At 44.7% G+C, this 16,651-nt stretch overlaps 1 protein-coding gene and 1 long non-coding RNA gene across 2 annotated transcripts in view; both read left to right on the top strand.

Annotated features, from left to right (window-relative positions):
• The first annotated feature begins 6,465 nt into the window (after positions 1 to 6,465).
• RAP2A (RAP2A, member of RAS oncogene family) overlaps positions 6,466 to 16,651 on the top strand; it is a 32,633-nt gene continuing 22,447 nt past the window's right edge. Inside the window, exon 1 of the mRNA XM_015851571.2 lies at positions 6,466 to 6,839. Within this exon, the coding sequence (XP_015707057.1) occupies positions 6,526 to 6,839 (314 nt within the window). The 5' untranslated portion in view covers positions 6,466 to 6,525. The remainder of the gene's footprint in view (positions 6,840 to 16,651) is intronic.
• On the top strand, positions 7,332 to 16,053 carry LOC107308018. The gene is made up of 2 exons (XR_001552593.1): positions 7,332 to 9,923; positions 14,065 to 16,053. It is a non-coding gene; the product is annotated as an uncharacterized LOC107308018 (long non-coding RNA).

Below are 16,651 nucleotides of genomic sequence, written 5' to 3'. Positions count from 1 at the left end.
AGGAAAATATACTAGACCACAACAGTGTCTGAAGAGGAAATGCAAAAAGAGGCCGAAGTTAATTCTTGAATCTACTTTCCTCGTGGAAACTAACTGTGATTCTTTGTTAAAGTAGCACATGTATATCTCCCACCTATAGGATGAGCCTCAGGTATAGCACAGCCCTGAAAATTTGCTAGAAAGCAGCAGTCACAGGGTTTCATTCTTGTACAGCATCGAAGACTTACAGAAGAGGATGTGGACTTTGTATACCTCATAAAGCCACTTCCTTTTTGTTTTTCCTCTGCAAGAAACTCACCACACTCAGCATGGTTACTGAGCTATTTTTACCCCTTTCATAGTCCCTCTTGCCACAACTTCTGATTTTATACTTACGATACGGAGTCCTCTTAAAGAAACAGCGATTGAATCAAGAGTGTGAGACTTCTGGCTCCTGTTTAAAAAAAGACATGTTAGAATCGTAGAATCATTAAGGTCGGAGAAGACCTCAAAGATCATCAGGTCCAATTGCTAACCCATCACCACCACACACACAAAGCTATGCCCCTCAGTGCCACATCTACACACTTCTTGAACACCTTCAGCAATGGTGACTCGAACAGTTCCTGTTCCAATGCTCTGCTCCTCTTTCAGAGGAGAAATTTTCCTTAATATCCACAGACAGAACCTCTCCTGGAGCAACTTGAAGCTGTGACCTCTGGTCCCATCACTAGTTACCTGCAAGAAGAGTCCACCGCCCACTGTATGATGAAGTAATGAAGCAATAGTTTCTAGAGATTAAAAGGCAAATCCAACAGTTAGTATTAAAAAGCATCCAAATCTTAATGATTTTCAGACTCCTAATGCTTTGCTTTGAAGCAATTCCTATGTTGATCGAGATTATAACTAAAATTCCTGATTTCAAAGCACTAAATTAGAACTTCTTGCTTCAGCAACCAAAGGACTGGCTCAACAGTCTCCCAAGGCAGGAATTCCTGAAGAAGACCTGCAGCTAGAAAGAGGCAAGCTGCTTCACAGGTGACAACTACCTCCTCATATCACATCCCAAGCTACTTCCTATGTACTTGAGAGAAGTCAGATCTGAGAGACTGAGCTCTGTCCTCCGTGGCAGTGACAGGGCCCGAGGGAACAGCATGGAGCTGTCAGGGGAGGGGCAGTTGGGGGTCAGGGACAGGGGCTGCACCACAGGGTGGTGGGCATGGAACGGGCTGCACAAGGCTGCGGGCATGGCCCTGAGTGCTGGAGTTCATGGAGCATCTGGACACTGCTCTCAGATGTAGGGTTTGGATTTTGGGTGGTGCTGTGTGGAGCCAGGAGTTGGACTCCATGATCCTTGGGGAGTCCTTCCAACTCGTGCTTGGGAACATAAGCATGATATTAGGGAGGGTGGATGATACATGATCTGGGCACATATGTCCATCTGCTTGCATGCAGAGTGGAGGTCAGCAACTGTACACACTCTGGCTGCTGAGCCTTTTTTGGAAAGACCCAATCTCATTCCCCCTGGCCAAAAGCCAGCACCCACCTTGGTCTGCTCCTAAATCTGCTCCTCTTCAAGGATCTGGGACAGCGGTTGCATACTATTTGCTCTTTCCTGACTAGAACAGGCAACACAGATCCAAACATCCAGAACAAGCACCTCTACTCTGACATGCACCGAAAGTACGAAATCAGTTTGAGCACATGTACAAAATTACGTCAGCTATGATTTGATCACATCTGAGGTGATTAAATACTGCCCCATTTAAGAAAACGCTTATTTAAGAAATAAATACAAGAAAAGTGGGTTGGAAAGCTTAATTTAATTGCGTAACTCACAGCAATTAAGGCACCTTAAAGATTAATTGAGTTCTGAATGTTTTGCTCAAAATAACCGTATACAAGGAAAATAGTACCATAAGTGTAATATTGATTTTTAAATGACACATACAAAAATCTAATGCTTGTGAAATACAAGGCCCCAGTGCTTATATTGTGGTTATTAAAATGGGGGATTAAACATTTCCTTTCATGTCTGACTCAGACAGCATCGTCTACTCTGTTTGCCATAGATACTCCAAGAGTTTTGTACCTTAATAAAAACAGATCATCATTATTTCCACTTTCCCTTAAATCTTGTGATTGAATTATTTTTAAACATCATAAGGAGAAAGAGAGAGTCAAATGGAATAATAAATTAGCTGTTTTTAATTTATTTCACCGGGGTTTTTTTATATCCTGAAGCTGACACCCCTGTTTTGAACCTACATATGGATGCCAGCTATTAACTTAACTTTATTGGCACATGAGTATTTCTTACAAAACTCAAGACACGTAGAGGAAGTTTTTCATTAAAATTAATAACATCGCCAAGGTTTCTTGTTTGCTTTTATGGTAAGTAAAAGAACTCTTTGCTGTAAAATGCGTTAACGCACCAGCAGAAGTCCACCAAAACTCCACTAAAAACAATAAGAATCAGGTCACAAGATAAGACAGGATATTTCCATTTAGATTTCTCAGTGCTTTGGGAATGGTTCGATACAATTTTTCACTCCCAATAAAAACAGGCCAGGAGCAATTATTCTTTTTAAACTTAACCACCATCTTCAATTAAACACGACGACCTTATTACGTGACAGGGATGGATACGCGGCTTCACAAACTAGTTAAAAAACATCACCCCCCCCCCATTGGTGAATGATCCCCTTCCTCAAAACAGTTAATCCACATTGTCAGGAAAGGGCATTAATAAGATGGTAACAGAAAGCTGTCCCCATGTGCACAGCTACCAAACCGGTCATCCTCTGAAACAAACCCATGGGACTGAAGCCTGAATGCTCCTTTCTGATTAGAAAATTAAATGATGGTTGAGAGGAGACTTTGGTCTGCCTACTTCTATTGTCTCCGTGCCTTTCAAATTGCTTAAAAAAATAAAGTAAAATCCCTGAGGATGGGAGCACACAATTGGAAGTGACAGCTACAGCAACTTAATAAGTATCTGCTGGCAGAGCCACACTTAATTGCGTTCACACTTGTTGTCCCCTCCAGTTGTACGGTAGAACACATTAATTCAATCTAGTTCTGCCAGAACATAATCTGGTTTGCTTTACTTCTCAAAACAAAAACCATCTCGTGGGAAGCAACAGGCGCGAGTTTAAACCATTTTGAGATGTGGATGGAGTTAACTCTATTCCTCTGTCCTGTCTGAGTCCCTTACAGCTACCAACTATCTCACAATTTGCTTTTCTAGTCTGGATTAGTATTCCACGGATTCACGGGGCTGCAGTGGCTCAGCACAAGGCCAGGAAGGCTACGACAGTGGTGTAGCAAAGAGGTGGTGTGGATTTGGGAGGAGCAGGGAGACTAAGCAAGGAGGCTGGGTGTGTTTACACCCCATGGTACACCAGGTACCTGCTCAAATTTTGTCTCCCTGATTCCAAAGATGCTTAAATGAAGACTACACAGAGTTTAACATGAGGGGAAAAGAACTGCCAGTGCATCCTTACCTGATGGTTTAGGATCTCCCATTTCGGTGTGCTTGCTTGCCATTCCCTCTAGTCCTATTGTTAGTCACATGGAAGAAGAGACCAACTCCTCACCGCAACTCTCTTTCAGGTCATTGTAGAGTGTGATAAGGTCTCCCCTGAGCCTCCTCTTCTCCAGACTAAACAATCCCAGTTCTCTCAGCCACTCCTCATAAGACTTTGGCTCTACTACTGCAAAACACAAGCACTACAACCTTGAAACTTAAAAGCTTTTTCCTTAAGAACAAACAAACAAACAAGCAGCACAGCTCTATCATACAGTCTTCCAGCAGTACATCAAACCCTACCCTGTGCCCTCCTGGATCCCTACCAGCCTGGCTCCTGTGCATACACTGTCCTCAGTCAAGCTCAGGTCCAGTGTTCTGTTCCTTCACAAGTGCCTTGGTGTGGTTCCTGCTCTCATCTGGAAAGCTGCTGTTATCATGAAGATGACAAACACCTATGATTTGGTAGTTGGTAAGAAAAAGGTATAATGCCACTATAGGGAAGAAAGGGAAATTAACAGTGTGATCACCTACAAGTGCCAGGGATAAGAAAAGTCAGCCACCTTTCACTTTAGTTAGTTGTATCATGAGTTTGGTAGCAGCTGTATGGACAGTTCTAATCAGACATTTTGACAAGAAGTATTAGGTGGAAAACTAAATGTGATCTCAATCCTCAGCAGTTAATGCTGGCTACACTTGCTCAAATACTGAAATGACACATGGCTAGATGCAATCCATGTGGTGACAGCATTGCCAGCTCAAGTGCAAAAACATGGCAGTAAGTAAGAACGGGAAGTCACTGTCATTCTACTACCGTGCAGTGAATAAAAATAGATCTATAGGCCCTGTCCATCGCTTGTATGCTAGCACACAGTCAGAGGCCACAGCAGCTAGTGCAAAACTTATGCAACAGAATGTTGTTTGCTGTGTAAAAATAGGAAATATTTATAGAGAAACTCCAGCCTATCATAAGACGGTGTGGTTAGCCACAGGCTGCTGAAGTCTGAAATATGATAGCTTGGTATAAAAGACTCGAGAAGGGAGCAATAAAACTGTCTGAAGCCTAAAGTTTCTAAACTCTGTGAAGGCAGCAAAATTCCAGCCACACGGCACAGATGGACTGGATAACTCCTGAGACTGTTCAGAGAAGCTGCAAAGGAGGTCATGCTGGGAAAGGAGACTGCCTGTCTGCTTCTGCTCATCAGATGTGGATGGAGATATCAGCCTGGACAAACCCTGTCTAGCTCAATCTTTGGTGGCATAAAACTTTCTCTTTCTTTGAAACATACTTTTTTTTCTTTTTCCATCCAACTATTTGGTAGAGAACAGTGCAAGGATAAGCAATGTGCATAAAAGAAAGAACTGGCAGTACCGAAGCAGCCCCATGTTCTCAAACTCACTAAAAATAACTACACATAACTAATATCTGCATTTGTTTTTAGCACAGAAATTCCTGCACTTACCAGCTGAATTTTCTACGTTGTCATCTTTCCCAGGTGAATCAGAATCAACAGGGAGAAGGCTAGAAATCTAGGGCAATGGTAAGGTTTTTAGCTTCATCAGGGAAGTGACAGATCCTCAGGAACAGTCACCCATTCTGGGCATCCAGCACCTTCTCCCCCTGCCCGTTCTGCCCTTCCTTTACCATCTTCCAAGCCACAAAAGCTGTTCCCATGCATCCCATTTTTCTGATTCTTTTGTCCCTGCAAACATCATCCCACTATCATTAAGTGACAAAATGCCTCACTGCCCATGAAACTTGACCATCTCCAGACAGACCAGCTGGCGCAAATCTGTTTGGTGTGAGCACTCCTGTTGCATCTTCATTCTGATCACCCCCCTCACCATAAACCAGCAGTCAGCACCTTTAGCTGTTTACGAGGCTGAACAGTGATAGGACAAGGGGGAAATGGTCTTAAACTGAGACAGGGGAGGTTTAGGTTGGATATTAGGAGGAAGTTTTTCACACAGAGGGTGGTGACGCACTGGAACAGGTTGCCCAAGGAGGCTGTGGATGCCCCATCCCTGGAGGCATTCAAGGCCAGGCTGGATGTGGCTCTGGACAGCCTGGGCTGGTGGTCGGTGACCCTGCACATAGCAGGGGGTTGAAACTGGATGATCTTTGTGGTCCTTTTCAAGCCAGGCCATTCTATGGTTCTATGAGCACTTCTTTCTTCAAGGCAGACTAAAAGATGGGTATTGTGGCCCTTTTCAAGCCAGGACATCCTATGGTTCTATGAGCACTTCTTTCTTCAAGGCATCTGTGAGCATCCTGCCGAGATAACTTAGTTTGGAAGCTCCGCAGATCCAAAAGAGGAGGAAAAAGCACAACACCAAAGGAAGATGAGAAGCGCAGCCCCACGAGAGCCCTTTTCAGACAGCGTTCGGAGCATTATTTGTGCCCGTAACAGGCACCAAGCCCCTCCTCTCTATATCCCTCGACACCCAGCGATGCCCCATCACTATCGACGCCTCACACTGAAGAGACGAGCGCTCAACCAACCCCAACTTGGCGCCTCCCAACCAGCACTTCCGGCCGCGGCCCCGCCCAGCTCTAACCCCGCCCCCCTCGCGCTGCCATTGGCTCAACCCTCCCTCCGCGTGACAGCGGCGCGGCCGCCGATTGGTCGAGCGGCTCGGGGGGGCGAGTGGGCGGGGCATCTGTCTCCATGGAGACAGCGCAGGGCCGGCAGGAAACCGCCGCTCCCGGGAGTCACGTGCCTCTAACGCGCTCTCCCATTGGCCGGCGCCTCAGGGCGGGGGTAGGCGGCGGGGAGAGCCACGTGACTCCGTCCTCCCCGCTCTGTCTCCCGCCGCCCGGTTGGCTGTTGCCGTGGCGACCGGGGAAGGAGGGGGCGGGGCGGGCGCCCCACCTCAGCCGCGCCGCGGCCGGCAGCACCCGGCGGGAGCGGCGGGGAACGGGACGGGAGGGGGCGGCTCATGGCGGGGGGGTGAGGGTCGGGCGGCAGGTGAGGGTCGGGCGGCGGCTGGAGGGCGGAACGAGGCTCGCCGGGAGGATGCGGGAGTACAAGGTGGTGGTGCTGGGCTCGGGAGGGGTGGGGAAGTCCGCCCTCACGGTGCAGTTCGTCACCGGCACGTTCATCGAGAAGTACGACCCCACCATCGAGGACTTCTACCGCAAGGAGATCGAGGTGGACTCGTCCCCGTCCGTGCTGGAGATCCTGGACACGGCGGGCACCGAGCAGTTCGCCTCCATGCGGGACCTCTACATCAAGAACGGGCAGGGCTTCATCCTGGTCTACAGCCTGGTCAACCAGCAGAGCTTCCAGGACATCCGCCCCATGCGCGACCAGATCATCCGCGTCAAGAGGTGCCGTGTCCCCGCGGGGCCGGGGCGGGGGTCGGGGGCCTCCGTGCTCCCCGCGGCCGGGGTGTGGGGGGGAGCCGCCCGCAGGCGGGGCCCGAGCTCTCCTCGCTTCCCCGCGGCCGCCGAGCCGGGTGTGGGCATCGGGCTGGAAGCACAACGAGGGAATGCACGTACCAGCACGGCGCTGCCGCTGTACGAGGGGGAGGGAGCCGGCAGCCCTTGTAGAATGGGCCACCAGCACGGCTTGCACGGTCCGGAACACGGTGTAGAGCCGTGGTGAAAGTGGGCAGGCAGGGCCCAGGCCTTCGGGAGGGCTGCAACTTTCTGCTTCCCTGATACGTGCCTTAACTTTTTTCGTAGGGGGTATCAAGGCTGATGTAACGCGTTTTTCTGTGTTGAGTTCAAAATAACTTGGTTTTCTTTACCTTTGCGATTCTCGCCGTGCATGCAAACGTTATAGAAGAAGAGGTTTTTCTGCAAGTAGTGAAGGTAGGAGTTATGCGCTCGTTAGCCTTTGGTTCCCCCGTGCTTTGTCAGTCTGAGTGCTGTGGCTCTGCCTGTGCTCAGACCCGAACTGACATCTCTAGATGCTGAAACAGAATAGAAAGTGACTGCCACTTCCATGCTTACATTGACTCAGCACTGCTTGGGTAGGTCTGAATGCCACTCTTGTTCTTCTTCTGTTGTGTCTTGTGTCACAAGGCTTCAACTTCTGGCTTGCAGAGAGGTTCCTGATGAAAGATTCACCAGCAACGCTTTAATTCTATATTTCCTGTATGCAAAGTAACCAAAAAGCAGCTGAAATCGTGGTTCTAGCCAGTCCTGATGCTTGTAAGTGAGCTGCAGTTGAAAGGCAGATGCTGTTGACTTGCTGAAAGCACATCTTCCAATTCACTTTTTAACATTGAAAGTGTACCAGATGCTCCCTAGCCAACGTACCTCACGGTTTGTTGTTGTTCTGTTTCAGAGGTTGCTGGAGCTAGCAGGCAATGTATAAGATGTGTTGTACTGTCAGTTTAACCAGTAACAGGGGTGCAAGCTGAACTGGAAGAATGCGTATTCAAAGATATGCACCTGTGCAAGTAGTTGTTATATATGAAATGCAGCTGCACAAAGGCATTTAATCCTTACTGAAGGGCAGGTAATCACAGTCTGATTTACCCAGGGATTCTGCAGGATGCGTACCTAGAAAAACCAAGTGTTTGCTTATATTGATACAAAACCATCGCTGAGTTATCAACGTACCTGAGAACGGCTCAGTGAGGTCTCGTAACCTGTGCGTATCTTTATATTTTACATGTTGTCCCTGCTCTTGTTTTCTGATGAAGGTACCCTTGTATTCTTATATAAGCAGAGTTGCTTTTCATGTAAAGTAGAAAAGCCAGGTGAAATTTCCTCTTCAAGTTGAGATACAGGCTTCAATTTTCTGCCTCCCTGGTCTAACCACATACCAGACCAAAGTAAGCGAAGGAAGGCCTTCATTCCACCTGATGAAGTTGTTTTATGTTAGAGGAATGAATAATGTGTTTACAGGGCCAGCAGGGAGAGGAAGATGTAGACCTTCACTCAACTCTGAAGCGAATGGTTAGAAGCAGTTAAGGTAGCTGTTGCCTCTATGGTTTCTGCTGAATGGCTATTTAATGTTAAAAAACAATGCATTAATAGGCCTGAACAGGTCTGAAATCCAGGTCTCCCAGTTTCCAGAGAAGTCTCCTAATGGTATAACTAAAAGTCTAGCTTTTTTTGTACTGCTTAGTGTGGGAGCCCTGCATCCCTTTCAGGTGTGGTGCACAGCTTTAGCAAGAAGAGTGGAGGGTGTCTCCATAGCCTTTAACAGGTAATTAAAGTCCTTTAGTGCGAAATTTTGGTTTAAGTCTAAACTGCCTTTTCCAAATAAACATATTTTTGTCTAGATCTTCCTGGGGATGAATCAAAGCACTACCTTCAGTGCCGAAGTCCTGTCAGTGCTGAGTGGATGGATGCACTGCCAGCCCTTTCTGACCAGACATAAGATGAGTAGAAGGGAAAGGATTTAGAAGTGCTTCCTGTGCTGTAGGATGGGGTTTTCCATAACTAAGCATACCACCAGTGTGGGATGGAAGACTGTGGTGGTACAGGATCAAAGCTTTACAGAATCAAGTCTTCCTCCTTTAGGTGCTGCTTCTTACAGGAGTTCCTACCCAACAAGTGACTTGGCCATAGCTTGTGATGTACAAAGCAATCACGTTTGCAGTGAGCTGTCCTTGCAGTGCTGCCAGCCAGCCATGCTTATCTGGAGATATGCTTCAGCACAAGTACATGGGGAGAAAGAAACTGTTGAAAAAGTGAAGCAGTGGCAGCCTTGTTTTGCTTGTTGAGGAATGTAATCAGAAAAGGAGAGTGAAAGATGTGTGGTGGCTCAGTGTGAGGCGTCGGGTTGTACGCGGTGAGTCAAAGGCATAAGGTTGCTGTCTGGATTTGGGAACTTGAGGGCACTTCTGTGCTTGTTTGAAGCAGTTATCACCGGTGATGATAGATAAGCTTAGTTTGGGAACTCCTACTCGCAATGCAATTTGAAATGCGTTGTTCAAACCCCACGTGTTCAGGCACCTAATACCAGCTTCTGGATCCTGCTTGCGCCAAATCTGTATCTTAAACCTTGGCTCTTCCAATTCTTGAAGATGAGTACTTCCGAATGCTGAGAGGTGGTAGCGTTAGGAAGATGAGATGTACCCCAGCATATTTTTCATGTGGTAGCTTACTATGTCCATTTTTACTAGAACCTCGTGAAATAGAAAAGTGTTCTCATTTCTGTTCAAGCAGAAACTAAAGCACAGAAATAACCATCTTACCCATTCAGTTTGCTGTTCTTCTATTGCTGTAGTTTCTCTAGACATCTGACCGGTGTTATGAAGACAGGACTGTTGTGTTTGTGTCTTGCAGAATCTACTAGATAATACTTGTAGCAATACTCTTGGGAAATGCTTTGTTTCAAGTAGTGGGAAAACAAGTAAATATTAAATTTTAATTAATCTACTGCTTTCTTCTCTAGGAAACAAAGACCAGAAAACATTAATTTAGGTTGACTGAAAACGCGGGCTGAACGGTGTAGGTATATTAAGAAAAAACATCACAAGGACGTGTCTAAACTGAATGTTCTTTGTGGCAATGTTCACCATCAGGATGAAAATCTGCCTCCTGGTCTAGAGATTCTGTGTGGCAATTTCAAGCATATGAGAGAAGTGATTATTGAAATCTATTAATTGTGAAATCAGCATCTTGAGTCAATGATAATTGATGTACTTAAGTGACTTAATGGTGATTAAGTCTGGAAAACTATACTTGGAATTACAAATTGCTCAAATGTCTAGTTGAAAAATGTTGTTTTCCAAATGCTTTAAAGATTAAATGCTTTCTACTCAATGATCATTTAGTACATTGGGGTCCATATCCTTGTTAAAACTAGATAATATGATGATAAAAAAAAATGGCTGTCAATCAGTATAGAGTTTTGAAGAGATTAAATAGTTTACTTTGTTCTTTAGCTCTTTGCTTCAGTTAATATTCTTCAGACTAGGTTGAATTTACCAGCGGCCACAGAATCCCAGAGTGGTTAAGGCTGGAGGAGACTTCTGGAGATCATAGAATCATAGAATTACCCAAGTTGGAAAAGACCTTGAAAATCATCAAGTCCAACCACAGCCTAACCAGAACCCTAACTCTAAACATCCTCCACTAAATCATATCCCTCAGTACCACATGCAAACAGCTATTAAGCACATCCAAGGATGGCGATTCAACCACCTCCCTGGGAAGCCTATTCCAGTACCTAACTACCCTTTCTGTAAAGAAGTTCTTCCTAATATCCAACCTAAACATGCCCTTCTGGTCCAACTTCAGGTTCTGAAAATAACCACCTGGTGCAACCCCAGCTATTCTGAAGCCCTGTGTATTTCACATTTCTTTTTGACTAAAGAAAGTCCCATTTAGACCGGTATTCATGAAGCAGTGCTGTAACACACTTGACAGCAAACAGGTTCCGGCCTTCCAGGAAGAAATAGTTAAACACCCAGTGGGACTTAAACTTGGAAAATACTGCTCTTCTAAAGCACTATTTGCAAAAGAACAAAGCAAATGCGTAGAGATTTTCATAGATGCTATCCATGCAAAGATGGTAGAAATAAGAAGAGACTGAAATCCTTAAGTCTTTCTAGCAAGAGGGCTTTTGTTGTGATCTTGGTGTAGTGAATTGATTACTCATCTTCAAGTGGAAAAGGCAGAGCAGGTAATAAGCATGGTCCACGTTCTCCATAGCCTGCCAGGCCAAGCTGACACCCGTTTATGTGCTTGTTAGGTGAAACTTACCACGTTATTGCAAGAAAAGATTTAGAGATTTTTAATAAGTGCAACTTTTTCTGAGAAAACATGGGAAACTGGGTAGAATTCTGACACGATCTGGGCTTCAGACACTACATTTAAAGTATTTTAAGTACAATAGGAGACCCAAAGCAGCCCTTTTCCCTTCTTTAACTTGAAGGGACATCACAAATGGCTGCAGTGGGAGGAGCACCCAACTCCTACAGGACATGGCTCTAAAATTTGTTTCATCTTCAACTTCAACTTTGAGGTTTTCTTTGTGTTTTTGTTAAATAACTGCCAGACTTCTTTCTCTCTTTCTTTCTTTTAAGTCAATCTGCCTTTGTTTTAAGTTGAAATTAATGAAATAATTCTGTCAGACAAAATTATAGGTTTCTTGATTCAAGAGGGGAATTCATACATAGACTGTCCTCCAAAAAAACCGTCTGACAGCTCACAGTTTTAAGCTATAGAAGATGATTTTGATGTTGCTCAACTTAGTCTGAAAGTCAGATGTTTAAAGTATTCACGCGTCCTTGGAACATACTGCCTTTAGTATTTTCCTGCTAAAGCTTTTTAACTGAATTTCATGCTTTGTCTTCCCTTGGTTCACTTTTTCCCCACTTGCTTCCATGATACTTTGAGTTTTCTTATCCCCTCCTGCTTTTTGGGTGTTTCTTTGGACTTCTGTTGAGAATGCCAGGTAGATAAATGCCTTTTCTATATGCGTTTAGATGGTGCTTGTTTAGATCACAACCTATCTTCTTTAAATTTCTCTTAATGATGCTTCTGTCACTTAGCATTACTTTCTCTTTATAGGTCTTAATTGCTGCTGTAGCTTATGGCGCTGTGGACATGTGTGGATATGTATGGACAGCTAAAATGGTCAAGTAGTGGAACAGTATGGGGCAAGATTTGCCTTCAGTCATGCGGTGTTACTTGATTGTGTCCGTGCTGTAAAAATGCAATGTAATGTGTTAAAGATTGAATGCAACAGTGGCTTTAATGGCTTTCGTAGTTTAGTGCAATAATACGGCATTGATGCTTGGGGCTGAATATCTTCTGTCTTGCTCTTCATTAAGCTGTTTTGACAGATTTTGCAGTGAGTGCTTGGAAAATTCTATCAAAAAATCATTGCTTACCAGAGTTTCTGTTTTGCCTTTGATATGTAGACAACAATAATTCTCTAAGTACTGTTTTTCATATAGCCGACACAGTTGGCAGTAACTCACATCTTTTCTTTCAAAATAACCATGATTGTGCGCTCTTCACTTGGCTACTATATGGAAGAAACACATTTTGTTGTTTTGGTCATAAATAAAACATTCCGAGTACCAGTTCGTTCAGCCGAATCTCTTCCGTTAGCAGGCGTTCTCTTCAGCTGAAACTTTAAAAATGGCTTTTCTGTGACAATTGAGAGTTTTTAAGATGAGTACAATTTGAAACGCCTGAGTGTGCCCTGGTGGCGCAGTGGTAGGAACGCCGCGTTGCAACACTGGGGCCTGGGTTTGAATCCCCTGTGGCGCAAGTGGTAGAAGTGCCGCTCTGCTACACAGGAGGCTCGAATCCTGGGGGTTGGACTTGATGATCTCTAAGGTCCCTTCCAACCCGCACGAGACTATGAGACTACAAGTAAGTGTCTACCCCAGAATTATTAGATCCATTCTTCTTGTTTTCCCCGTAATTCACTTTAAGATTGTTGTTTTTTATGCAGCTAAGAGCACACCTGCAGTTACTGGTTATTAAACTTCACAAATATTGCAGGTGTTGTTCAAACATCTTTTATTTTTTCTTATCCCACCCCCTTGTACATTGTGTAGGTGGGATGCGATGATAACGTTTCGAGTGGGAATAGGGAAGCAAACGGGACTGCAGTGCTGAATTATCTTGGCACGTAGTGACTTGTACAGAGATTGGCATGATTAAGGCTACAAGAACTGTAGTTATCTTCTTCTTTAATCATTAGCTTCCTGCTTCCTTTTTTCCTCCTCGAAAGTTTCCAATGTGGACTGAGTCCCCAGTTTCTGCTGCATTACAGTCTAGGTACAGTTACAACAATGGCTGTAACTCCAATGCTTTTCGTTGTTCAGCAGCTGTGTTGTCTTAAATCCTAGTCTAGACGACTGAATTATAGGTGTGATAGGAGTGTCATCCTTTCCTAACATTTATGTCATAGAGCTAGCTCAGTTAGTTGGTGCTGTGCTCTTTAAATTTGATGCTGGTGACGCTTAATTGCCTTGGTTAGGTGAAGGCTACCCTAGATGAAGTGTCAGGTGATGGGCAAAAAAGTAGAAAAAGTGTATTTGTTGTTGACTAGCTTCTTTTGAAACATTGCATGTTTGGCTTGGAAAAGACTGGGGAGACCTCATCGTAGCCTTCTAGTGCTTGAAGGGAGTGTATAAGCAGGAGGGAGAACAACTGTTTACGAGGCTGAACAGTGATAGGGCAAGGGGGAAATGGTCTTAAACTGAGACAGGGAAGGTTTTGCTTAGATACTAGGAGGAAGTTTTTCACACAGAGGTTGGTGACGCACTGGAACAGGTTGCCCAAGGAGGCTGTGGATGCCCCATCCCTGGAGGCATTCAAGGCCAGGCTGGATGTGGCTCTGGGCAGCCTGGTCTGGTGGTTGGCGACTGCACATAGTGGGGGGGTTGAAACTAGGTGATCTTTGAGGTCCTTTTCAACCCAGGCCATTCTGTGATTCTATGATTGCTGAAGTTGTGTGGATAGACCTTCAACATCTTTTAAGATACAGTTGCTACCATAGCAAAAAATCTGGATAATGAGACAAACACTATCAAAGCATTTTAAAGTGATCAATTACTATAGTTGTCTGTGGTGAAATAGTCCTGTAAAGTAAGAGTTGTGTTTCTTTCTTGTGTTCCCATTGCAGTTCTGCTTAGCAGGGAGACACCTTAACCAAAGATTAATAGTGTTGGAGATTCCCATGTGAGTATCGACTCCACTGCAATTTAATTTGAGCTGGAAATGATTTGGATCCCACTGAACTGGATGAGGGCACTGAACTTGAAGTGCCCTGCATGTTGTGAAGAAGTCGGTCCCGGTTTCCAGATGAGCTGGAAGAAAAAGGTGCTTTCAAGAAATAGCCACATAGATCACCTCTGGGCTGTGTGTGAGCTTGCTGTGACAAGCTAGTTTGCATTTTGGTAGGAGGCTGTGGGTGCCATTTGCCCTCTTACTCCTAGTGTATTTCACAGGGTAGAGCACAAGCCAAGACTAAGCAACCTACTTTCATCTGATGAGATCTGCTTGCAGTTTCTCACATTGCTATAACATCTTTTTAACTGCTTCACAAAATCTTACTTGAAACATTTTATAAATATGCAAGAAAATCAGTAGGCTCTTTTTTTTCTTTCAAAAATAAGACGTGAACTTGATAAGATCCCTTTAGAAAATGCATAAATCTGTTCTCAAGAACTGCTTTTCATCTGAAATTTCCTCTCAATATTTTCAGTGTTAAATTTTAGAAGCATGCTGGTTTTGTCAGAGTAAAACAAGGATTCTGAAACGTTTTGCTTTTATGCCATTGTCCTAAAAGCTCACACATGGGGGGGCAGAATCTTTGTTTTTTCCTCCACCCACCTCTGTGTTTTACTGCATTTGGACACAGTACAGAATCCTGCAGGTGTGTCTTGTGAGCTACCAGGCAGCAGTCCTTACTTGTACACTGGGGGGGTTTCTTGGTGTGTTTTTCACTTCTTTCTGAAGGTGTGTTTTCAGCCTGCGTGTTATTCTGTTGCCAAGAGGACTTAATGTCATGAAGAGTTTTCCTGGTAGTCGTCTTCTAACTCCAGGTTCCAAATTTTGCTCCTCTTTTGCTGCAAAAGGGTTGGAAGTGGGGAGGGAGGCAGGAGGGGATTGTTGTTGTTTTCAGCTTTAGGATTTCAGTTTCTTTTTGATAAGAATTTGGAGAGCTGAAGATGATCACCTTGAAATGTTTCTTCTGGAGCATTCTCTCAGATGCCTTTCATAACCTCAGAAAACAGCCTAACTGGTCCAAGTATTCCTGAGCCTGATCAAATCCAGGCTCTGCATCTCGCTGCTTGAGGAAGGCATCTGCTCTGCTAGTCTCAGAAACAGTGAGATTCTTTGCAGCTGACATGCAGGTTACTCCCTACAATGCCTGAAAGAGAGAAGTATGAGTCACCTTCTGCTGGGGTAATGCTGCGTTCCACAACTGAAATCCCAGCAGTGATTTGGAATGAATTCTTCCATTGCTTTTGCTGGCATGTTGTTAAGTTTTGAGGGGGAGACGGGATCAGTTGGTACCACTTAAACCTCTTCCATCTGCTTCTTTCAACAGATAACTTCCTTGCTATACAGCAGGGGATTTGGGGGCAAGGATGAGGGTGGCTTCATTATTGTACTGAATGTGCAGGAGATTGTCCAAACCAGAATGGATACAGTGATTCCTGATGTTGATTTTACTGAATATGTTATGCACTGGAGACAATGTGTTTTTATATCTTCTCCAGTTTCAGTCTTCCCTTTTCTGGCCCTATGGACGGGGAGGAACTTACATGAGAAGTGGGTATTGCAAAAGAACTTGGTGTCGTTGTGTGCTGGTTCTTTAGGAACCTGCTGTACACAGAAGTGTGTGGTCTTGTTGGAGCAAACACCCATCTCTTTACTTACTTTTCCGAGGGAGGCCCTCTCACTAATTAGAAGACAGAGGTTCAAACAGTATGGGAGGAAGATGGGAACCCATATACCATCATGGAGCAACAGTTGACCTTTATCTGAAATGCTGTGGTCCTTGGATAAGAGGAGTCCTTTGGTATCTTGTTTGGTGTTCAGAGTATTGGTTTTGTGATTTTTACAGTGACGTTTTAATATAAAGCGAATAAACAGTACTGGGAAATCTCTGTTTCAGTCCCTGCTATTTTTCTTTAGATTACTGTCTGTACTGTACACTTAATCTTTTTCTGTCATTCCCTTGGAAATTGTGAATTTGTCCTCATGTATTTGTATAACGGGAAGATCGGAGCATTTTCCTTACCCTTGCTTGTAGCTTTCTCTTGGAAAAGGCCAATGAGAAGCTCCTGAGACTAAAGAAGGTGCCTGTCCTTCACCAGAGCTGCAGCTGCTGCACTGCTGCAAGATGAGAAACTGCACTGCTATGGCTTCCTGTTACTTGCATGGTTTTGTGTGGAAGTGTTATCTGCTGTTGTTTTTACTGAGCACTTCCATGTTGTTGCATTACTAGATTCACAGATGGGTGTTTAGTCAATTAGGCTTCTGAGGGACTGAACTGCTTGCTGGCCTGATCAATAAATCCCAGGAAAGCTCAGGTAAGCATTGTGGTTCCAGTATGTGGCCCATGGGGCATTCCAGCTGTAGGCCCTCAAGCAGCTGGGTCACTTGAACAAAACCTTAGATATAGGCTTGCAGGAACTGAAATGGGTAAGCAGGAATCCTGTGGAGCAGCCTCTCAGATGCACCTACTTAAATTCTTCTGG

The sequence above is a fragment of the Coturnix japonica genome, chromosome 1 (genome assembly GCF_001577835.2).
Source record: "Coturnix japonica isolate 7356 chromosome 1, Coturnix japonica 2.1, whole genome shotgun sequence".
NCBI lineage: Eukaryota > Metazoa > Chordata > Aves > Galliformes > Phasianidae > Coturnix > Coturnix japonica.
Note: the sequence above shows the minus strand (reverse complement) of the source record. Positions and strands in the feature narration are given on the sequence as shown.